The following is a 25,390-nucleotide window of genomic DNA, read 5'->3' as shown; positions in this document are numbered from 1 at the left end:
ACTACAGGTTATTAATAGCAGCTGTGATTGGTTGCTATAGGAACAAAGGACATTGTTAGTATAAGAAGCTTATGTGTGAGGTAATATAATGTCGATGGGGAGGCACATAGAGAGAGAGACACAGACTGATGGGGAAAGAGACAGACCTGGAAAGAGAGAGACAGGCAAACAGGGACAGAGACAGACAGAGAGACAAAGACAGATGGGAAAGAGACAGACCTTGATGAAGACAGACGGGGAAACAGACCAAGAAATATAGACAGACAAGGAAAGAGACAGGAAAAGACACAGACAAAGAGATGGACAAAGTCAGACGGGAGAGAGACAGTTAACAACCTCATGTCCTAATTAGTACTAAATAGCACTCCAATAACCTAATCAAAGCACAAACTTTGGACATCAGTGGATGATCAAATCAAAAGGAGTGACAAAAATTGCTGTAAAAAAAACAATCTTTATTGATATTCATTAAAATAATTAAAATCAGCATAAAGGCACCGATTAAACAGAGAGACACGGACAGAAAATTCTACTAAATCCCAATACCTATCAAAATTACAGCTGGGACATGAGCACCAGCTTCCCAAGGAAACATAAGTAAGAACCCTGTGCCAAAATTAACAGCGCAAACACGCATTACAAGCCACCACATTTATAAAAGGAGTCACATTAATACTATCAAAAGTTACATGAAATAACCATGCCACTTTACAAATAGCAGCAATAACAGGGGAATGCATCAAAATATGTCACAATGAGACCTCTTCCAACTGCGCTCAGCGATTCTGGAAGCCCGTCTCAATTCTTTAGTCTAACTTGTGTGCCAGGGTTGCCTGTTGATTGTGCGGGTATTGGTGTGTGTGAGGGGGGAAGCTGATTTCAGAGCTGCAGAAATGGTGGTGTTGTATAAAGTGGTGGCAGCATCTGCATTGTGTGAAGAAGCAATGTCTGCAAGAGGGCAAAGAGACTGAGAAAGTGCGTGTAAATCAAGGTGAATGAGATTTCTGCAAGGGTGTGAGGGGGGGTTGTGCACTTGGAGAAGAGATGGAAGAGAATGTTAGTAGGTTGTGGTCAGACAGGGGGAGAGGCGCGTTAGAGAAGTTAGATAGGGAACAGAGGCGAGTGAAGATGAGGTCCAGCGTGTGGCCATCTTTGTGAGTAGCTGCAGAGGACCAATGGGTGAGGCCAAAGGAGGAAGCGAGTGTTAGAAGTTTAGAGACAGATGAGTGAGAAGTGTCAATGGGGATGTTAACCCCTTAACGACCGCGGGCCGTAAAATTACGTCCTAAATGACATAATCTTACTGCCCGCGGTCCTCCGGCGGCAGCATGCCGCGATCGGCACACATCTCAGCTGATTTTCACAGCTGAGATGTGTGCCTGCTAGGCACGAGCAGAATCGTTATCTGCTCGTGCCGATTAACCCCTTATATGGCGCTGTCAATACATGACAGCGCCATTATAAGCGCGATTGCGGTAAGCATTTACTTACCGCCCGAAACCGGAAGTCACGTGACGCGATCACGTGACTCCCGATAGTTGTCATGGTAGCACAGGGTCATGTGATGACTCCTGTACTACACATGACTTGGTTTCACTTTCGCTGTGCCCGGGGCACAGCAAAAGAGAAAGAGAGCGTATCTGCTGTTTACAGCCTTCCAGCTGTGATCAGCAGATACTGCAGAGCGATCGGAATGCTGATCGCAATAGCCCCCTAGGGGGACTAGTAAAATAAAAAAAAAAGTTAAAAAATAAGTTTTAAAAAATTAAAAAAAAACAAAAAAACCTAAAAGTTCAAATCACCCCCCATTCGCCCCATTGAAAATTAAAGGGTTAAAAAAATAAAAAATATACACACATTTGGTATCGCCGCGTTCAGAAACGCCCGATCTATCAAAATATAAAATCAATTAATCTGATCAGTAAACGGCGTAGCGGCAAAAAAATTCCAAACGCCAAAACGACGTTTTTTTGTCGCCACAACTTTTGCGCAAAATGCAATAAGAGGCGATCAAAACGTAGCATCTGCGCAAAAATGGTACCGTTAAAAACGTCAGCTCGAGACGCAAAAAATAAGCCGTCATTGAGCCTAAGATCCCGAAAAATGAGAACGCTACGGGTCACGGAATATGGCGTAAAACGTGCGCCACTTTTTTCGGACAAACTTCCGATTTTTTTTTTAACCCCTTATATAAAAGTAAACCTATACATGTTCGGTGTCTACGAACTCGCACTGACCTGAGGCATCACACCCACACATCAGTTTTACCATATAGTGAACACAGTGAATAAAATATCTCAAAAACCATAGTGCTATCGCACTTTTTTTGCAATTTTTCAGCATTTGGAATTTTTTTGCCATTTTCTAGTACACAATATGGTAAAACTGATAGTTTCATTTAAAAGTACAGCTCGTTCCGCAAAAAATGAGCCCTCACATGACCATATTGACTGAAAAATAAAAAAGTTACGTCTCTCAGAAAAAGAATGGCGAAAAAAAAAAACGGAAAGCGAAAAATCGGCCGGTCGTGAAGGGGTTAAAGTCACCCATGATGGGTGGGGGTGTCGGTGGAAAGGAAATGTAGTAGCCAGGTGGTGAAATGGTCAAAAAAGGCAGTGGCTCGCCCTGGAGGGCGATAAATGACAGCCAGTTGGAGGTTGGAGGGGGCGTAGATGCGTATGGAGTGCACCTCAAAAGAGGGGAGAGTAACAGAGGGTGGTAGTGGAATTGGTGTAAAGGAGCATTGGTTGGATAGGAGCAAACCAACTCCTCCACCATGCTTGTCACTGGGGCGGGGTGTGTGAGAGAGTTTGAGATCGCCATAAGAAAGTGCAGCAAGAGAGGCAGTGTCAGAGGCGGTGGGCCAGGTTTCTGTGATGCCAAGGAAGGTAAGTTTATTAGTGATGAAAAGATCATGAATGTAGGAAAGTTTATTGCAGACAGCGCGAGCGTTCCATAGGGCTCCTGTTAGTGGGACTGGGGAAATGGGGGCCGGGTGAATGGGTATATAAGGTTAGAAGGGTTGCGGAAATTTGTGTTAGATTGTGGTTAGGAGTTAGATGTGACACTGGGGATGTGGTCAGGAGGACCAGGATTAGGAGAGATATCCCCAGCAGTGAGGAGAAGCAGAGAGAGTGTTAAAAGGTGGGAGCAGGAGAGGCCGTGAGGTGGCTGTGTGTGTCTGGAGACACAGGGTGTAAAGTGGAGGAACAGATCTGAGGAGAGGGTGAGATGGGTGGGGAGGATGGTGGGAGAGATGAGTAGTTCATTACAGGGTGAAGGGATCATCTTACCATTAATACTGCATGGCAAACAGTATGAAAATAAAAGCTTTTCTTGTACTGTTGTTTTATTTGTTTATTCTGCCTTCCAAAAATTGGATTAAGGCTTGGCTCACATTTATCCTCTGCTCTGGTGAGCCCTTACTTCAGGGTTTCCACATAAAACTCAAAAACAGCAATTTCGCCAAAACCTCCAATGCAACCAGTCACTATAATGAGGCAGATGGAGCCACTTTGGACGTCATCTGGTCTCTTTTCCGGCAATGTCCCATCACTTTAGGTGTCTTTTTTGCTCACAAGTGTGGATGAGCACAGTTCTGTGCATGCCTAAAAAGAAGGTTACCACCGGAAGAGAAGCCAAACGGAGTTCAAAGTGTCTCCATCTGCCTCAGTATAGTATGCGGTTCCATCAGGTATTTAATCTGAATTGCATTTTTGTGGGATTTATATAGAAAACTCATTGTAACTGCTTAGCGTAGAACACTAGAATGTGATCCCAGACTTACAATGAAAGTGATCGGAAAATGCTACGTACCACAAAATGTTACCAATAAAAACCCTAACTCATCCCGCACAAATCCAGCTCCCACTCTGACCTGAGTGGGGTCTGGTTTTTCATCTGTAATTTGAAATAAAGGGGTTCCCTCATTACTGGTAGAACAAAGGCTCTGGAAAAGCGACATGGCTCTACCTCCCTCAATAAAATCCAGTGAAATCTGTGCTCCCAAATCAAAGTGCCTCACTCCTTCTGAGCCCCAGGGTGCCTAAACTGCAGTAAGCAGCCACATGTTTGGCATTACTGTAGTGGGGAAAGCCCAATTAACGATTTACAGGGTGCATGTCACCAGAAGAACAAGCTGGACTCAATGTATGGGCACTAAATGTCATTTGTAATTCTTCTTTAAAAAAAGCATGGAGTGGTTGTTACAAAATAGTCACCACAGCTGCAAAGAGTTACTTTTGGGGATTTTTCTCCTTTTCTGGCACCCAAGGGACTCTGCAAATGTCACCCACAAACTTTTCTAGCAAACTCTGTGCTCCAATAGCCAAATAGCACTCGTTCTTTCTCAGCCCTGATGTGTGGCCACACAGTTTCGTGTTCAGGAGACATTTTGTGTCACGCTAGGTATGGGGAAGTACCAAGCGAATGGGAAGGGAAACTCTGTGTCTAGGAAAGAGGGAGATAGTGACCCCTGACCAAACCTATATCTGCTTCCTGGCTTCCCTCTCCACCCTAGATAGGTTCCGCACCTATGTGCTGAGCTGGATACCTGACCCTGACTGACCCTGAAATAGGCCATAGGTAGGGAATGGATGGAATGACCGCTTAGTTAAAGGGAACCTGTCAGGTCAAAAAAGCATTATAACCTACAAGCAGGAGCCTGTGTGAACTAGTAACCCCTTCCCTCCTTCCATTTACATAGAGAATATGTACGTAATAAAACATATTTTACTACTTTCATATTACACAATATTACAAGAAAGGGATGGGTTGGAAGGGGTTAATGACTCACACAGGCTCCTGCTTGTAGGGTTTAACGCATTTTTGACCTGACCGGTTCCCTTTAACCCCATTATGCTCTAAAGAACACACATGTGTGACGCCCTGACAAAATCAGGTTGTCACAGAAGACTGCATCCATCTTCCTGATGCAGGATTCTCTCCTCCTTGGCCTTCCAACACAACCCTGCACAGGTACAAACAACAGCCTCAAAAGCCTAGTCACCCCCCCAGGACAATAGGGACACACCAGTGGGCAGGGCCAGGTAGATGGTGACGCCCACCTAGGGGTTCTGAGGTGTCAAGGGGAGGGAAGAGACAAAAGTCAAGCGGAGCAGTTAAGCTTGGACAGTGGAAGTGAGAGGAGTGAGTGGTAGTCATGGGTTGTAGCTCCTGAACTACTGGACTACTTGAGCTGACTAGGTGGCAGATGGCAGAGCAGGGCCACAGGCGATGGAGATCTGGTCGCGGGAGACCTTAAGTGGACCAGGGCAGGGTTTTAGGCCGCTGGTGCCGACAGCGAGAATCTGGTCCAGAGGCCGTGCATAGTCGGGGTACCTGGACCCTAGAGCGAGGACAGCTGCAAGCACCTTTCCAATTAACCAGTAGGGGACAAGATTCCAAGTCTTGCCCCACTAACAGCCCAGAATAAGCGAGACGGAAGCCCAATGAGGGGGATAGGGCATCTGCAAGTGCCTGCTAAAATCCCAAGGGTCAGTTCTCGTGGGCCACAGCTTCCACGGAAAAGTCACCGGCAGCGGACTTGTCCCGTTTCATGCGGACTAGTCAACACACAAGACAACAACACTCAAGCGCAGGAGGAAGGGCTCCTGTTCTGTCCACCAGTGTGCGGGACCCGAGCACACCCCTCCGGAGGCTACCGGTTTCTGGCAGTTGGTTTACTATCTGGACTCTGTGTGACTTTATTCCAAACAGTGAGTACACCAGTATCATCCGTTCCATCCCTGCAGACTGCGCCTGATCACTCCATCTCACCGACACCTAGGCCCCGGGACAACACCTCCCCTACCCATGGAGGGGATACCATCCTGCTGCCCCGCTCAATCAGCCCCGGGCACCCCATACCAAGGCAGCCGCGGTGTCCCCAACAATCACCGCAACCCACGGGTGGCGTCACTGACAAACTCTCCCCTGTAAATACATCCCTTTTTTTACTTGTGAGAGATGGATGGCTGCACGAGCCTGGGTCCGGCTGCCACTTGAGCCATACCAACCACCCGGATCCGAGCGTCTCGAGCAGCCCCCCCCTGCCGTGGTCTGTCCCCCATTCGCAACACATGGAATATACACAGGGGAAAGTAAACAAATGACTTACCTCCAGATGACTCAGGGAGAGGAACTGCAACAACAACAAAGTTTCTCCAGATGAATACAAGCCGACTGCTTGCACTGAAGACGTGTTAAGGGTATTAGACCTATCACCAACACAGAGTAAGGGGGAGTGAGGGTATTTAAATGCACAAAGAGAACTGCTGAAGAATAACAGCTGAAAAAGTGAGGACGTCCACAGGATCCTGAAGAGAAAAGGAAAAACCTAAAATCAGGGAAAAAAGAAAAGTCAGAGAGCAGCTTGTGTAGCCAAACACTGTGACATTCTACAGCCAGAAACTACAAGACTGTCTGTCAAGCGTGACACAAACGTGATCGTATTTCCCCTTCTACGAATGGTTTTTGGACACTCAGGACCAGGTTTATTCGGGTGAAAAGCATAAAATGAACGAACCAACCATATGGCGTTCACATCTAATCCTGGAACGGACATCCTTTCTTCTGCACCATAACCCCTCCAGTGCACCAAGTATTCACAGGGACGACATAAAAAACAAGACTCAACCATCTTAGCTATTTGAAACTCTAAATTACCATCAACCATGATTGGGGATGGCAGCAATGGGGACAGCTCCAAAGGTAGTACATAGTTTTTGAGCAGTGACCAGTGTAACACATTGTGGATCTGAAGAGCCTGAGGTAACTCCAGACAAAATGCTACTTAGTTAATGACGGCGGTTACTTTAAAGGGATCAAAAAACCTAGATCCTAGCTTCCAGGAAGGAATCTTCAACTTAATATTCCTGGTAGACAACCACACACAGTGATTCACACTTAGGCCCAGACCTGGCCAGCGTTTTTTTGTCAGCCATATGTTTGTATATGTCTCACATCAGCTTCAAATTACTGTGACCTCTTTGCCATACAGAAGAAAGTGATGAGGCAAAACTCTCCTCCTCAAGGACTCTCAAGGCCCCTCTACCACTAAAGGTACCAAATTGCAGATGAAAACCGTATGCACAAAATAATTCGGCCAAGATGTAAGATGCCCAATGCTCCTGATTCTTGGAGAGAGAGCACCTAAGGTAAGTTTCCAAATTTTGATTTATGCCCTTAGTCTGACTATTCAACTGAGGATAACAGAGAGTAGTAGAATGGGGTGTCCAAGCCGCGCCAATGACTCAGCCGATCCTGAAGATTGTGGATTAATGTTGCTTTTATTCAATACACAGGTCAGGTCAACACGTTTCGGGAGGCACAGCTCCCTTCATCAGGACAGACTTGTTGTTCTTGCCAGTCTGTCCTGCTGAAGGGAGCTGTGACTCCCGAAACGCGTTGACCTGACCTGTGTATTGAATAAAAGCAACATTAATCCACAATCTTCAGGATCGGCTGAGTCATTGGCGCGGCTTGGACACCCCATTCTACTACTCTCTGTCATCTGCCAATTTTTGGGACCGCTGCCGTGGCTTGGATTTACCTACATGCTGTTATAGGAGTTGTGACTGTCACAACCCCTATAGGTGAGTAATACCACCCCTCCCTACCCCCCCCTTGCTACTGGGGTAAGACCCTATTGCGCTTCTTTTTCCACAGTTTATCTCCTATTCGACTGAGGATGGAAGGCAGAAGAGAAAGACAATTGCACCCCCAGGTCATACACACAATGCATTCTATAATTTAGAAACAAACTGGGTTCACCAATCTGAGGCGATATCGTCAGGAACCCTGTGAAGGTTCACAATCTCATTGATGAACACCTGAGCCAGAGTCTTGGCATTACGAAGTGCCAGTAGCCCGATGAAATGTACCATCTTGCTGAACCTATCCACAACCACCAAAACCACAGTCTTTCTCAAAGTCAAAGGTAGGTTAGTAATGAAATTCATGGATAAATGCGTCCATGGTCTATTGTGGATAGTCAATGTTAGGAGAGATCCCGACAGATGAGTATGCGTTACCTTGGATCATGGACAAATACTGCAAGCAGACATATAGTAAACCACATCTTAATTTGCTTTACTACCTGGATGACCCATAAGTACAGTATTGTGATGTTCCACAATTATTTTGTAGTGCAAATTATGTGGCACAAATAACCTCCTGTAATGGCAAGAGGCTGGGGCGTCCCCCTGAGCCTCCAAAACCTCCCCCTCCAGATCTGGGCACAAGGCCGATAAGACCACCCCCTTCTGCAAAATGGCTACAGGGTTCACATAATCACTAATACCAGGGAATCTTCTGGATAATGCATCGGGAAGGTATCGCGGTTTTTTATTTTTGTATTAAAAATAGTGATTATGAAATCAAGTATTTCTAATACAAAATGAAAATCGCAGCTTATTTAGTTTTTATTTAATTCTTATTTTACTGGAGGCACTGGGGGCTGCCATGCTGGATTTGCTGTGTGTGTAATGACAGTAACTCATTCCTTTTATGGCAGCCCCTGTGCACAGAGAACAGGGGTCAGAATCCGACCCCTTTGCTAACGTTACAGTGGGCGTCTGCTGGGACCTGGACCTGCCCCCTGGGCTGTCCAGATCACAGCAGAGGGAGGAGATCGGCGCCGTCATTGTGGAGCTCACAGCGTATGCTGTTTGCTCCACTTAACCCCTGTCAACCGCCGGGATGTGTGAGTATGGACGCTCCCCCGCAGTTACTGTCGCCAATGACACCCCCTCCCTCCGCTCTGCCCCCACTACCGCAGCCGCCACCACCGACTCCAATGACATCCCCTCCCTCCGCTCTGCTACCGCCGCCACCACCACCGACTCCAATGACACCCCCTCCCTCCGCTCTGCCCCGCTACCGCCGCTGCCTCCAATGACACCCCCTCCATTAGCTCTACCCAGCCACCGCTACTGCTGAAACCGCCGCCCCTCCCCCCCACTGTTACCGTCTGCAGTGACACCCCCTCCCTCCGCTCTGCCCCCCGCCGCCGCTGCTGTGTGTGCGCCTCTGCTACCTCTGTGTGCCTCGGCGCTGCTACCGTCTCCAAAAACACCCTTCCACCTGTCACCTGTCGGCCTGTGTGTGTACCGGTGATACTGTCTGCAGGGCTGTGTATCCAATCCTATCCTGTATGATACAGCAACTCAGCAGACAGTATCTAATCCTATCCTTGGTGATACTAGCTCCTGAGCTGTGTATCTAATCCTCTCCTATGTGATACTGCCTGCTGAGCTGTGTATCTCCATAGCCAACTGTAGATCCTGGCATTGGAGAGGAAATGCACGGAATAAAGTTCAGCTAGTTACTGGAAACTGTAATCCCAAAGAAATCAAAGAAAAATCCAGCAATCCCAAACAATAAAAATTTCCAAAACTTTATTTCACGTGACAAAATTCAATGGCTACAATTCCAATTAAAAAAGATGACGCATTTTCAGATCAATCTGATCATTATTCATATCTTAACACCAAAAATGCACCCTCTTAGACAGTGAAAACACACATCCATTTTGGCATATATTATATCTTTTAATATCTTTAATACCTGTTTAACATTTACCTGATGTGTCTCCATATCAGGTGAGTAGACCAAGATATCGTCCAAATAAACCACCACAAACCTGCCCACCAAATTCTGAAAAATATAATTAATGCTGTAAAACGATGGAGGCATTAGCGAGGCCAAATGACATAACTAGGCTCTCAAAGTGCCCCTCAGGTGTATTGAAAGTTGTTTTTTGTTTTCCATTCATCCCCTTCTAGGATTGTAACCAGATTTTAAGTCCCCCTTAAGTCCAACTTGGAGAACCATTTAGCTCCCTCAGTCTGGATGAATAGATTCGGAATCAGAGGAAAAGGATATGGGTCTTTGACAGTAATCTGATTAAATTCCTGAAAATCCAAACAATGGCAGAGACCCCCCATCCTTCTTAACGAAGAACACTGCTGCAATGGGCGAAGAGGAGGGTCTGATATGTCCCTTCTCCAGACTCTCGGCAATGTAATCTTTCATGGCTTGCCTCTGTGAGCCAGAGAGATTATATAGTGTGGATTTGGGTAGGTTTGCTCCTGGAAGCAGATTAGTGGCACAGTCTTATACAAAATGGGGAGGCAAATCCTGACATCCCCTCTCTCTCAAGCTACATCCTCAAAACCAGATAAAAATGCAGGTAAGGTCTCCATGAAGACCGCAGAAAGAGAAGTGTTCAGTCAATTATCAAAACAGTTATTTCCCCAGTCAACAACTCCCCTGGATTGCCAATCCACTACAGGTTAATGTTTCACCAACCAGGATAGACCCAGTACAATAGGATTGGGAAGGCCCTCCAGGACATAAGAGGACTTCAAAATGCAGGGGTCCTACCCTCAGTCTAATATCATTTAAAATATGGGTGTTTCAGATTTAATAAAGAGGAGAAAGAGGTTTTTTTGTATTTTATTTCAAATAAAGGATTTTTTATGTAAATTTTCCGTTTTTTATTTCTTTTCACTTACAGATTAGTAATGAGAGGGTCTCAGATGCCTCCCATTATTAATCTAGGGTTAAGTGGCAGCTGTGAGTTATTAACTCCTTATTACCCCGATTGCCACTGCACCATGGCAATCTGGATAAGCCAGGTAATGTTCCAGGATTGTCACATCTAATGGTTGCGACAATCCTGGGCGGCTGCAGTCTGCTAATTTTAGGCTGAGGGAACAATAACCATGGGACCTCCCCAGCCTGTGAATACCAGCCCCTAGCTGTCAGCTTTATTATGGCTGAGTATCAAAATTGGGGAGAATCATATGCCGATTTTTGAAATTATTTATTTAAATAATTAAAAAATAAGCGACATGCAGTCCCTCTTATTTTGATATACAGCTATGATAATCATATTCCTGGGGGCTGCAGCCTGTAGCCATATGCTTTAACTGTTACGATCCTCCCATATTTTGATACCTATCTAAGTTTTTGTTTTGTTTATTTTTACACTATAGGTACGCACACATCTGTGATTGAAAGTAGTCAGACATGCTGTCACACTGTGTGGGGGTTCATCTGACTTCAACCAATCAAAGACGCCGTCACTGCCAGAGGGCAGGGGAAGTAGTGCATATGTATGAAGGATAATGAGCGTTCAAAGAAGTAGCGTTACAGCCACGTGAGAGACTGGTAAGTATAATGCGCCTGCTCTAATCCCCCTATCACTTTTACCACCATGTTAAAGCTCTGGATTCTAGTTCCCATAGACTTATATGGAAACCGGCAACCAGGCAGATATCCGGGATCAATTCTGGGCTGGAACAATTTTTTTTTTTTAAAACCTGGTTGGACCTGAAAATTTCGGGTATCTGCGGGTTTGCCCTTCACTAACAAAAAGGCTTCAAACAAGAATTGAAAGACTCTTGGCTGGCTACAAAATGCGTTTAGAAGCTGTGATACTTGCCAAAGTGGGTGCAACTAGGTACTAACCAAGAAGGGTGCCCAAACTTTTGCATCAGCCCATTTTCCTTTTTTTATTCATTTAAAAATGTAATAGATGAAAACTTAGTCCTTGAAACACATTGCAGGAGTACAATAAAAGAAAACCTTTGGACTTACAGCTTACAGTGCTATTATTGTTGCACAATTTCTTTTTGATTTATGATTACGTGTCATTTTATGTGGTGATAACTTTGGATGCTTCTAAAATATTTTTTTCTGTAACACGTACTTTGTTTATGGTAATTTTAGGTTGATATATTTTGCATTTATTATTGGAAATACCTGAAAATTACCAAATTTATTTAGATTTGTAACTTTCAGACCTTACATTTTAAAACAGATAGTGATACCATACAAACTGGCTAATAAATAACAATTACCGTATTTATACTTTTTTGGGGGGGTTAAATCAGATTATTTTTCTTTTTACTTATCTGTTTTACTTTTTTACATACAAAATGAAGACAAACACCTTGTACTTGACACAAAAACAATAATCCCCCATCCCATATCACATTAGAACCTCTATTACCGTGGGCCCCTTAGGGTCCGTCCTATGCATAAAGAACTTTGGAAAGAAAATCAGTCAGGCACTTATTACGAGGCTGTATAAATAATGAACACAGTCATGAAACCTTTATATATAACCAGAGGAAGCTTATTGGAAGCATAAGGCTATGTGCGCACTAGAAAAAGGATTTTTCTTAAGAAATTTCTTTAGAGCGAAGGATTAGCGCACCTGCGTTAAAAAAACGCACCAATAACGCACCGAAAAACGCATACGTTTTTACCGCCTTTTGGTGCATTTTTTTGTGTGCTTTTGGTGCGTTTTTTGCAGGTTGGTCCCTGCGTTTTTTAATGCTTTTAACAGCAATAAATAATATATAGATAATAGATAGATAATGGATGGATAGATAAATAGATAGAAAGATGGATAGATGAATAGATAATGAATAGATAGATGGATAGACAGATAGATAGATAGATAATAGATAAATAGATAGATAATGGATAGATAATAGAGGGATAGATAGATAATGGATAGATAGATGGATAGACAGACAGATAATGGATAGATAGAAAGATGAATAGATAGATAATCGAGAGATAAATAGACAGATAAATAGATAGATGGATAGAAAGATAATCGATAAAAAATAGAGGACAGATCAATCAATCAATAGATAGTCAATGTGAGGATACACTGCAGTTCTCGCAAGCGGTAATATGTTGATATCACCGTCCGTGAGAAATGACATGTAGTTACCCCTGCAGCATCGCTCACTGAACGAGGCTGCATTGAGTACCATGTGTCAGATGTGGCTAGGTTAGTCTGCAAGCGTCGTGGGACCTGTGTGGATTACGTCGGAGCTGTGTGTTTGGGGGGGCTAATAAAGTGGTAACAGAGGGGGCTTTTTTGTTATTTTATTTAAAATAAAGGATTTTTCGGTGTGTGTGTTTATTCACTTTACTTATAGGTTAATCATGGAAGCTGTCTAATAGACGCTGCCATGATTAAGCTAGGGCTTAGTGGCAGCTATGCGCTGCCATTAACTCGTTATTACCCCTATTGCCACCTCATCACGACAATCGGGAAGAGCCGGTAACACGCCGGGACTGTCGCATAATGGATGCGACATTCTCGGGGCAGCAGCGAGCTGATATTCTTGGTTGCGGGATGGGGGGGGGAATTACCCATAGCCCTCACCCTCCTCAGCCTGAGAATACCGGGCTGCCGCTGTATGCTTACCTTGGCTGGACGGTAAAAATATAGCGGAGCCCATTTTTTTTTTCCTTTTCGTTTTTTATTTTGAATATGTACGTTTGATTTCTATGTGTATTCTATATGTCTGTGTGTGAGTGTGATCTGTGTGTATTTACGCTCTGCTCAACTTCCTCTTCCTATCAAAATGACATCAGTTCCCTGCAAAACGCAGGGCAGTGATGAACATTGTTCCGAAAAACGCGAAATAACGCGGCAATAATGCAAGAAAACGCAATGAAATGCACATAATTTGCTACCTGCATTATTCATGATTACATTACAGTAAATGGAGTGAAATAACGCAGCTACCTGCATAAAAGAAGTGCTCATTTTTTTCTCAAGAAAATCTACAAAAAGAATTTTCTTGAGAAAAAAACGCAGTGTGCGTACAGCTATTTTTTTTTCCATAGGTTTTGCTGGGGAATGTCTGCAGAAAGGTTACAACCATTTTCTCAAGAAATTTCTGCAGCAAAAACGCAGTGTGCGCACAGGGCCTAAAGGTGGTGTCACACACAGTGACAACGACGTCGCTGCTACGTCACCATTTTCTGTGACGTTGCAGCGACGTCCCGTCGCTGTGTGTGACATCCAGCAACGAGCTGGCCCCTGCTGTGAGGTCGCCGCTCGTTGCTGAATGTCCAGCTTCATTTTTTGGTCGTCGCTCTCCCGCTGTGACGCACAGATCGCTGTGTGTGACAGCGAGAGAGCGACGAAATGAAGCGAGCAGGGAGCAGGAGCCGGCATCTGGCAGCTGCGGTAAGCTGTAACCAAGGTAAACATCGGGTAACCAAGGTGGTTACCCGATATTTACCTTCGTTACCAGCCTCCGCCGCTCTCACGCTGCCAGCGCCGGCTCCTGCTCTCTGCACATGTAGCTGCAGTACACATCGTGTAATTAACCCGATGTGTACTGTAGCTAGGAGAGCAGGGAGCCAGCGCTCAGTGTGCGCGGCTCCCTGCTCTCTGCACATGTTGCAGGACAGCAACGCGTGTCGTTATGATCGCTGCTTCGGCTGCTGTTTGACAGCTAAGCAGCGATCATAACAGCGACTTACAAGGTCGCTGCTACGTCACAGAAAATGGTGACGTAACAGCGACGTCGTTGTCGCTGTCGTTTAGTGTGACCCCAGCTTAAGGATAATTAAAGCATGGTAAACAGGTTCTCTAGTACCCTGCTTTTCCAAATATAAGATCCCCCCCCAAAATTAAGCCCTAGTAGGAATTTTCAACATTTTCGGTGCAAGGCTTAAATATAAACCCTACCCCAAAAATAACTCCTAGTTGCGGTTCAATAATGAAGTGTCTGTGCAGCTAAAAAAGTAAGTTAAAGAATAATGCAGGACACTTCATTATAGAAAGCGGATACACCCAAAAGAGAGAAGAAAGAAGACCCTGCAATCATACCAGATGCCGAAAGGGAGGATCTGCAGTGGAATACAAACCCACACACATCCAATCGCACATAAAATTACACATTAGATTGCACACACATTAGATCATACAGACACACTTACCACATCTGGCGATACCAATTGCTTCTGGCTGGCAGGGGAACGCGTAGCGTACCTGCGGTGGAATGTATCGATGCGTTCCACCGCAGGTACTTGCTCTCCACTGCTCTGCGTCCCATCTTCCCCTGCTGGCCAGAAACAATCGGTATCGCTGGATGTGGTAAATGAGTGTGTGTGTGCTTGCGATCTGATGTGATTGTGTGTATGATATGATGTTTGTGTACAGTCATATGAAAAAGTTTGGGCACCCCTATTAATGTTAACCTTTTTTCTTTATAACAATTTGTATTTTTGGGATTATGGAATAATGAGGCTGACACTCGAGGTACGGGATAATGACGTTAACACTTGGCTCTTTCCCTCAGCACCCATGTTTCCCATGATCTGAAATCCCTCTATCAGCACCCAGCTTTCCTATGTTCTGATATCCATCTTGTCCTCAGCACCCAGCTTCCCTTTCCTTCGCTATACATCTTTCCCTCAGCACACAGGTTTCCCATATCAGAGCAACGGAAAGCTGGGTGCTGCGGGAAAGAGCCTCTTGCCATCAGCACAAAACATTCCCATCCAAAGCTTGTGTTTTTGTCCTCCCTCGTATATACAGTCATATGAAAAAGTTTGGGCACCCCTATTAATGTAAATTTTTTTTCTTTATAACATTTTGGGTTTTTGCAACAGCTATTTCAGTTTCATATATCTAATAACTGATGGACTCAGTAATATTTCTGCATTGAAATGAGGTTTATTGTACTAACAGAAAATGTGCAATCTACATTTAAACAAAATTTGACTGGTGTAAAAGTATGGGCACCCTTATCAATTTCTTGATTTGAACACTCCTAACTACTTTTTACTGACTTACTAAAGCACTAAATTGGTTTTATAACCTCATTGAGCTTTGAACTTCATAGGCAGGTGTATCCAATCATGAGAAAAGGTATTTAAGGTGGCCACTTGCAAGTTGTTCTCCTATTTGAATCTCCTATGAAGGGTGGCATCATGGGCTCCTCAAAACAACTCTCAAATAATCTGAAAACAAAGATTATTCAACATAGTTGTTCAGAGGAAGGATACAAAAAGTTGTCTCAGAGATTTAAACTGTCAGTTTCCACTGTGAGGAACATAGTAAGGAAATGGAAGAACACAGGTATAGTTCTTGTTAAGCCCAGAAGTGGCAGGCCAAGAAAAATATCAGAAAGGCAGAGAAGAAGAATGGTGAGAACAGTCAAGGACAATCCACAGACCACCTCCAAAGACCTGCAGCATCATCTTGCTGCAGATGGTGTCAATGTGCATCGGTCAACAATACAGCGCACTTTGCACAAGGAGAAGCTGTATGGGAGAGTGATGCGAAAAAAGCCGTTTCTGAAAGCACGCCACAAACAGTCGCCTGAGGTATGCAAAAGCACATTTGGACAAGCCAGTTACATTTTGGAAGAAGGTCCTGTGGACTGATGAAACAAAGATTGAGTTGTTTGGTCATACATAAAGGCGTTATGCATGGAGGCAAAAAAACACGGCATTCCAAAAAAAGCACTTGCTACCCACAGTAAAATTTGGTGGAGGTTCCATCATGCTTTGGGGCTGTGTGGCCAATGCCGGCACCGGGAATCTTGTTAAAGTTGAGGGTCGCATGGATTCAACTCAGTATCAGCAGATTCTTGACAATAATGTGCAAGAATCAGTGTGCAAGAATCAGTGACGAAGTTGAAGTTACGCAGGGGATGGATATTTCAGCAAGACAATGATCCAAAACACCGCTCAAAATCTACTCAGGCATTCATGCAGAGGAACAATTACAATGTTCTGGAATGGCCATCCCAGTCCCCAGACCTGAATATCATTGAACATCTGTGGGATGATTTGAAGCGTTCTGTCCATGCTCGGCGACCTTCAAACTTAACTGAACTGGAATTGTATTGTAAACATGAATGGTCAAATATACCTTCATCCAGGAACTCATTAAAAGCTACAGGAAGCGACTAGAGGCTGTTATTTTTGCAAAAGGAGGATCTACAAAATATTAATGTCACTTTTATGTTGAGGTGCCCATACTTTTGCATCGGTCAAATTTAGTTTAAATGCGGATTGCACGTTTTCTGTTAGTACAATAAACCTCATTTCAATCCAGAAATATTACTGAGACCATCAGTTATTAGATATATGAAACTGAAATAGCTGTTGCAAAAACCCAAATTGTTATAAAGAAAAAAGGTTAACATTAATAGGGGTGCCCAAACTTTTTCATATGACTGTATGTGAGTATGAATGTGCGATTTGATGTATGTGAGTGTGTCAGCCAGAAGCAGGGGAAGTCTACTGTGGAGCATAGCTGCTGGCAGTGCCAGCTGAAGATTGCAAGAGGACCTGGTAGCCATGCTGACGTCCAGGGGTCTGGTACAGTATGATTCTCTTGGGAAGGGGGGGGTTTGCTTTTTTGAGAGGGCTAAACTTACCCCCAACTGTTTTTCCCCAAAATAAAACCTACCAAAAAATAGACTCCAGTGCTTTTTTGGAGACAAAAAAAGGTATAAGACAGAATCTTATTTTTAGAAAAACACAGTAGTAAGATTTGGGATGGCAGTCCTGGGGTGTTGAGCCATGGGCTCCAGATTTTATCAAATTTACTGATAGCCTTTCTTTTAACTGTATTTCTACTTTAGGTTGGCAGCATTTTTCCAACATCCTCTTTACTTTTTTTACTACAGCCTTTTATTTCGGATGATGGCTTACGAATTTAGCCAAAATGTTATATTTGTTCAGTTAAATTAACGTCTATTGTTTGGATAAGAAATCTGTTTTGAAAGATTTCTTGAGGGGCCTAGATTTTGGAAAATTGCACTCTTCAAAGCATCTAAAACCACATTGAGGAATTACCACAAAGTGCAAAAAACAATTAATTTAGCTAAAATGTTGATGCAGCCCCAATTCTTTGATTTTCACAAAGAGTAGTAGGATACACAGTTGATAAATACTATCAAATATATACAGTAGGTGGATTATCTAATGATAATTATCAGACATCAAGGAGAAAAGATACCACCAAAAGGAAGAATCATATAAAGTAAAGTGCATTTAAATACATCATTAAATCGTATGTTAAGATAAAAACATTCATAGACACAGAATGTAAAAAGTGGTGAGCACTATTAAAAAATCAGTGTTTACTAATATATGGATTAGTACTATGTGTTTATCATCCCTTATACATTAGGCCAGAGGTCTCAAACATGCGGGCCGCATGCGGCCCCTCAGGCTGCTTCGTGCGGCCCCAGGCCCGTGTCACTGTTGACTATCACAGCCGGTGCAGGGGCCGCAGCCACTGTCTGCGCTTTATGTCAGATGATTGTTTTGCCGGCGCTGTGCTCTCAAAGTCCAGCGCTCTGTGCACAACTATTCCTCCAAAGCTACATAGGAAACGTTGTGCACAGAGAGGTTGAGTCTGCGCGCGCAGCGCCGGCAAAACGATCATCTGACATAAATCGCTGACAGTGGCTGTGGCCCCTGCACCAGCCGCGATAGTCACCGGGGGCACGGGCTTGCAGACAGCAAGAAGCAGAGATGAGGCAGCCGAGGGAACGCGGGACAGGTGAGAAGAATGGTGGTTTTTGTTGTTTTTTTTTGTGTGTGTATGTGAAGGACGGCACATTAACCTATTAGCGACCTATGACGTACTGGGTACGTTATAGCTCCCTGGTACTTAAGGACCCATGACATACCCAGTACGTCATGGCGAAATCGCGGCCGGGGGCTGCGATCGCTTTGCAAATACCTTAGATTCGGGGAGGAGGGGACCTCTTCCTGACCTCAGGAGGGGTGGTGTCTCCTCCCAGGACCTACGGAGGCTGTGATTGGCTGAAGAACGCCACTCAGCCAATCACAGCCACTGTAATGTTTCAACCATTGAAAATGGTTGAAACATTGAAATCCAGCCATGATCAGTGCAGCTATAGCACTAATCATTGGCTGGAGCTGGGTGACCTCGGTTTCACCTGCCCCCAGCTCTGATTGGAGAGACCGGCTTTGTGACCAATCTCTCCAATCACCGTGGATCTGGGCCGGTGACCGCTCCCCTCAGCTTCACTCCGGCGTTTGTGGAAGCTGAGGAGAGCGATCGGTAAGTTATAGCCACTGCCCCCTTTCAGCCGCTGCCACATTACTATAGGATGGGGACATTACTATAGAATAGGGACAAGGTGGGCACATTACTATAGAATAGGGACAAGGTGGGCACATTACTATAGGATGGGGAAAAGGCTGGGGCTATTACTAAAGGATGGGGACATTACTACAGGATGGGGACAAGGCTGGGGACATTACTATAGGATGGGGACTAGGATGGGCACAATACTACAGGATAGGGACATTACTACAAGGGGACAAGGATGGGAATCATTACTATAGGATCGGGAACTTACTATAGGATGGGGTCAAAGATAGGCACATTACTACTAGCTATAACTTACTGACCGCTCCCCTCAGCTTCACTCCGGCGTTTGTGGAAGCTGAGGAGAGCGATCGGTAAGTTATAGTCACTGCCCCCTTTCAGCCGCCGCCACATTACTATAGGATGGGGACATTACTACAGGATAGGGACAAGGCTGGGGACATTATTATAGGATGAGGACAAGCTGGGCACATTACTATAGGATGGGGACATTACTGTAGGATCGGCACATTACTATAGAATGGGAAAACTATAGGATGGGGACAGTACTACAGGATAGGGAGATTACAAGGGGACAAGGATGGGGAATATTACTATAAGATGGGGACAAGGATGGACACATTACTACAGGATGGGCACATTACTATAGGTTGGGGACATTACTATAGGATGGGGACAAGGGTGAACACATTACTACAAGATGGGCACATTACGATAAGATGGGGACAAGGATGGGCCACATTACTATAGGATGGGGACAAGGATGAGACAGATTACTACAAGATGGGGACAAGGATGGGGACATTACTATAGGATGGGGACAAGGATGAGGCACATTACTGTAGGATGGGGCACAATACTACAAGGGGACAAGGATGGATGGGCACATTACAACAAGATGAGGAACATTACTAAAAGATGTTGGCCAAAATTTCTATATAGTGCTAATTGTAACACTATTAGTTACAAGAAAGGGATAAAATGTAAAAAAAAAAACCCCTCAAAAATAATGAATGACTTTTTTTTACCATCAAATGTTTTATTTATATATATATAATTATATAAAGCTGTGTGTGTGTGTGTGTGTGTGTGTGTGTGTGTGTGTGTGTGTGTGTGTGTGTGTGTGTATATATATGTCCGGGATTGGCATCTGCACTGTCGCAGCTACAGCCACAAAATTTTGCACACTCACACTTCTGGACCCCGAGAGCGTCATAGGCTATGTTTTGAGGGGAAATTTTAACCCCGCGCTTTCCAGTTATTCACCAAAAAACCTGCCTCCATTAAAGCGAATGGAGCTGGGAGCCACAGTGCAGCCACAACTTCAGAAGAATGCGCAGCCACGCCCTTATATGGAATGTTGGCGTGTCACAATGCAGCCAGGGAAAGAGACAGACACAGACAGGGAAAGAGGTAGACACAGACAGGGTAAGAAATAGACAGGGTAAGACACAAACACAAAGAGACAGACACAGACAAAAATACAGACTGACAGGGAAAGAGAGGGAAAGCGAGAGACAGGTTAAGAGACAGAGACAGGCACAGGGAAACAGACAGACAGACAAAGACAGGTAAAGAGACAGACAAAGAGACAGACACAGAGAAAGAGAGAGGGAAAGAGACAGACAAGGAAAGAGACAGGGAAAGAGAGGGAAAGAGACAGACAGGGAAAGAGACAGACAGACAGGGAAAGATATTGATATATGTCCTTAAATTTTGTAACGCATGATTTCAAGATTTGTTAACTACAAAACCTAATAAAAATCATTTGAATAGAGATTGAGACAGACAGAGAAATAGACAGTCAGAGACAGACAGGGAAAGAGACAGACAGACAAAGAGAGAGAGACAGAGATATATACAGAGGGGGAGACAGAGAATGGGAGAGAAACAGAAAGACAGTTACTATCCCGGGCAGCGCCAGGTGCTATGTTGTGAGGCGAAATTTTAACCCCGCGCGTTCCAATTTACCAATCAATTTTGCCCCTATCTACATAATGGGGAAAAAGTGAAACAAAAAGTGTTGGGGGCAAATTGACAGCTGCCAGTATATACCGTACAGTTGCTAATGTGGGGCCCCGACATGGGATACTCACCACACTCAGGGATATGAACACACACACATAATGCGCCACACACTACCACGTACTTGAACACATATACCACCCTCAGCACACATTTCACCACACATACACCAACCTCGCCACATAATCGCCCTAAAACACACCTATTTTTTTGTGTGCACAATACATTTTTGTTAATACATTCTATTTTAACAGCAGTTATTAACCCGGGCGAAGCCGGGTAGTATAGCTAGTATATATATATTTAAACAAAGCATGTGCACATTTGTTATAGTAAACAAGTGAAAAATGTTCAAAATCAGTGATCCAAAGGTGTATAAAAAAAATGTATGGTACCAATAAAAATGTGACTTTGTCCTGCAAAGAATGCAGCCCTCCAAATTATTTTTTTCCCTCTGTGCAGCCCATACACCCAGCCGAGTTTGAGACGCCTGCATTAGACAGTACAAATATCATGTAAAAAGTTGCAACAAGTAACATGTCAAGAAATAGGTTATATATTTAGTAAGAGGACATACCAAAATAAGAAAAACGACGCGACCACCTTAGACCTCCAACCTACGTTTTGCTTGGAACTTTTTCAAGGAGTATATCCCAAAGGAGATGTGGCACACCATTTGCAGAAGCCCTAATGTGACAGAATAGCAGAAAATGAGCCATAGAAAACCCCATAAATTAACTACGTTTTGGAAATTCTAACCCTCAGTGAAGTCTTCTATAGGAATAGTGACTATTTTGACTCCACAGACACTTTCTGGAAATTAGCATGCATTAGATGTTGGAGAGTAAAAATGACAAATATGCCATTTTTTATTACGCAACACATGCCTAGATTGTGCTGTAGGGGTCTTCTCACTACAGCAATGCCAAATACATGAATGCTAAATGTGGCTTGAACACACTGCAAGGCTGAGAAGTGAGGGGGAGATTTTATTTTGGGATAATGCATTTTGCTGGATTAGTTTATAGATGGCATGTCACTTTTCAAGAGCCTTTGAGCCACTAATAATATGGAAACATTTGTTTTTCTTTGACATATCATGGACCTGAGTGGAGCCTTGTTTTTATGGGATGAGTACAAGTTTGTTTTGTTTTGTATCATTTTCACCTAAATTAATAATTTTAGCATTTTTTGTTTGTTTTTTTTTCCCAATATTTGGAAGCAGAATGAACAAACTGGTGAACACCACACTCTACTGGTTCATGCTTTGAGGTCGTCTATCAGGATGTGAAGTGTTATTATATTAGTGAACAATTCAATTTGGCTACATCACTAATTTCTATGGACATTTGAAGTAGAAATGTTCAACAATACACATTTCAAGGATATTTTATTCAAACATAATTGTTTTATTTCTTGGCAGATGACGAGGACAGGAGATCAGAGGGAAAACTGACATCTTCAATTTATAAATCAGATGACCTTGAGATCACACAGGATACAATTGAAAATGTCTTTACTCCAGATATTCCATCATCCATTCACAGTAAAGATCTATCATCTGATCCTATGAAACTGGTTCTATCTTGTGAAGTATCACAGACTACTAAGCAACATAAAAGTCACAAAATAGGCAATAAAAAACGAACTGATCTTAAAGCAAAGAAGCAATTTTCACATTCAGAATTTGGAAATCGTTTTCCAGTCGAAACATCTGTTGTTAAACAGCAAAAAATTCACGCAGATGAGAAAAGATTTATTTGTCCGAAGTGTGGGAGATATTTCAACCAGAAATCAGATTTTGTTAGGCACAAGAAAATTCATACCGGGGAGAAGTCATATTTGTGTTCAGAATGTGAGAAATGTTTTAACAACAGATCAAATCTTGTAACTCACCAGAGAACCCACACAGGGGAGAAGCCATATTCATGTTCAGAATGTGGGAAATGTTTTAACAGCAGTTCAAATCTTGTAACTCACCAGAGAACCCACACAGGGGACAAGCCATATTCATGTTCAGAATGTGGGAAATGTTTTAACAACAGATCAAATGTTTTAACTCACCAGAGAACCCACACAGGGGACAAACCATATTCCTGCTCAGAATGTGAGAAATGTTTTAATCGTAAATCAATTCTTATTATTCACCTGAAAACTCACACAGGGGAGAAGCCATATTCATGTTCAGAATGTGGGAAATGTTTTAACAAGAGATCAAATCTTGTAACTCATCAGAGAACCCACACAGGGGACAAGCCATATTCATGTTCAGAATGTGGGAAATGTTTTAATCGTAAATCAATTCTTGTTATTCACCTGAAAACTCACACAGGGGAGAAGCCATATTCATGTTCAGAATGTGGGAAATGTTTTAACAACAGATCATATCTTGTTACACATCAAAGAACCCACACAGGGGACAAGCCATATTCATGTTCAGAATGTGGGAAATGTTTTAACAACAGATCACATCTTGTTACACATCAGAGAACCCACACAGGGGACAAGCCATATTCATGTTCAGAATGTGGGAAATGTTTTAACAACAGATCACATCTTGTTACACATCAGAGAACCCACACAGGGGACAAGCCATATTCATGTTCAGAATGTGGGAAATGTTTTACACATACATTAGGTCTTGTTACACATCAGAGAATTCACACAGGAGAGAAGACTTTTTCATGTTCAGAGTGTGAGAAATGTTTTTTCGATAAATCACATCTTGTTAGACACCAGAGAATTCACACATAGTAGAAGCCTTTTTCATGTTTAGAATGTAGAAAATGTTTGAACCAAAAATCACAACTTCTTAAACATCAAACATCCCACACTGGGAGAAGTCATTATCATACTTAAATTGGGAAAAATGAATTATTAAAAAATCACATTTTGTTGATCATGAAAAATAAATCAAACAATGAGAAATAATATATTTTATTGACAAATTGTACATGAAACATATAACAGTCGTATATTTAATGAGAAAGGGAAAATTACTTTAGTAGTGATGAGTGTTTAGCGAACCTACTGGGCAACAGCACACAAAAACCCAGAGGGGCTTGACTGCGGAACCACACCTGGTTTTCACCAGAACCTCAAATGGTGACGGTGTTATGCTGCATGTGTGAGACAGGGTACCACTCGAGAAGACTGGGACTGCGACGGCTGGCCCCACGGGTATGGAGACAGTCTCTGATGATTGGTAACAGGAGTAGCCGGAAACGAGGTTTCGACCTGGACGGAGGGATGGATGCGGCAGTAGCCGGTCACCGTACTTGTGGCAGCAGGTATCGTGGTAGACGGCTAGCGTGACAGCTTGTAGTGTGGAGGTAGCACTGAGCTATAGCTTGTTTGTTCAAACGTAATAAGAATATCTGTGTATATAACTAAATCAAAATGTAGATGTAGATGCAAAATTATCTGTCTGTCTGTGTAGCAATTGCACAGACCTATAGTATAATTCAAAGTTGTATAATCATGAAGGAGTTAACTAAAGATGATGAAGCCAGAATGTGAAGCTATAAACTCTTATCAGTAATGTTCACACAAAAGGAATGTACGGGAGGGCAGGAGTGATGAGAGAAATTGGGGAGTGAACGCACTCCTTCGTTAGTTTCAAGGTTATTTATGCTTACTTACTGTATAATTGGATCTATCGTATTATACGAGTCAGTTGGTGATGCTGGCTGAAAAGAGAGCATGTCTGTGTTCTTTGTCTTATATACATGGATATATATATATATATTGGCACTGATATACGGCAATACGGCGCCGTCTCTGGATATCCTAAACGAAGACTCCATTAGCAGTCTTGACCCAAAATTCCTCCCTTGACAGTAGCAGTAGTGGCAGACTTGGCATAACAGCAGCACACTGAAAAACAGACAAAAATGAGCAGCAGAGACAGCCGCAACAGTGCTATGGGACCTGAGAACAGGCAATGTATGTAACTCATTTTCCAGGCACCTTCCTTAGGGAAAAGGCGCCTTAAGTACCTCCACTTCCGAGTTACGGTATGCCGGCCCTTTAAGATAAGGGTCATGGCCTCGTACACACCCTTTATGCAGAACCAGGAAGCCAGTGAGGTGCACACAGACTCTGGAAGGCAGAAGCATGGACCGGGGATGAGACAACCACGAGAGGACGTCTGGCCAGGTGAGGGAACCGTCTTCCCAGCCAGGGGAGGGGGGCAGGAAGATGCAAGGACGCCGGTATGAGTGTTTCCCTACCCCCCCCCCCTTTTCCAGCTATCTCTTAAGGAGATGAGGGGCATTAATATTCTCCCTTGTGTCCCATCACCTCTACTCAGTATTATTAGGTATTAGGTTTTACCTCTGACTTTTTTTACAGGAAGGATATCATTCACCTCAAAGGTGTCCTCATCACTGACCGGAGGAGGTGAGGTACCAGTATGTCTGTGCTAACGGTTCA

General features: G+C 43.5%; 2 protein-coding genes across 2 annotated transcripts in view; both read left to right on the top strand.

Annotated features, from left to right (window-relative positions):
• LOC142312208 (oocyte zinc finger protein XlCOF29-like) overlaps positions 1-22,457 on the top strand; it is a 31,775-nt gene extending 9,318 nt beyond the window's left edge. Inside the window, exons 7-8 of the mRNA XM_075351113.1 lie at positions 11,001-11,175; positions 22,380-22,457. Of these exons, the coding sequence (XP_075207228.1) occupies positions 11,001-11,065 (65 nt within the window). The 3' untranslated portion in view covers positions 11,066-11,175; positions 22,380-22,457. The remainder of the gene's footprint in view (positions 1-11,000; positions 11,176-22,379) is intronic.
• LOC142312210 (uncharacterized) overlaps positions 1-24,595 on the top strand; it is a 93,739-nt gene extending 69,144 nt beyond the window's left edge. Inside the window, 1 exon segment of the mRNA XM_075351114.1 lies at positions 22,697-24,595. Coding sequence (XP_075207229.1) covers positions 22,697-23,815 — 1,119 coding nt within the window. The 3' untranslated portion in view covers positions 23,816-24,595.
• The last annotated feature ends 795 nt before the right edge of the window (positions 24,596-25,390 follow it).

The sequence above is a fragment of the Anomaloglossus baeobatrachus genome, chromosome 5 (genome assembly GCF_048569485.1).
Source record: "Anomaloglossus baeobatrachus isolate aAnoBae1 chromosome 5, aAnoBae1.hap1, whole genome shotgun sequence".
NCBI lineage: Eukaryota > Metazoa > Chordata > Amphibia > Anura > Aromobatidae > Anomaloglossus > Anomaloglossus baeobatrachus.
The sequence above is the reverse complement of the archived record's forward strand: the minus strand, read 5'-3'. Positions and strand labels throughout refer to the sequence as shown.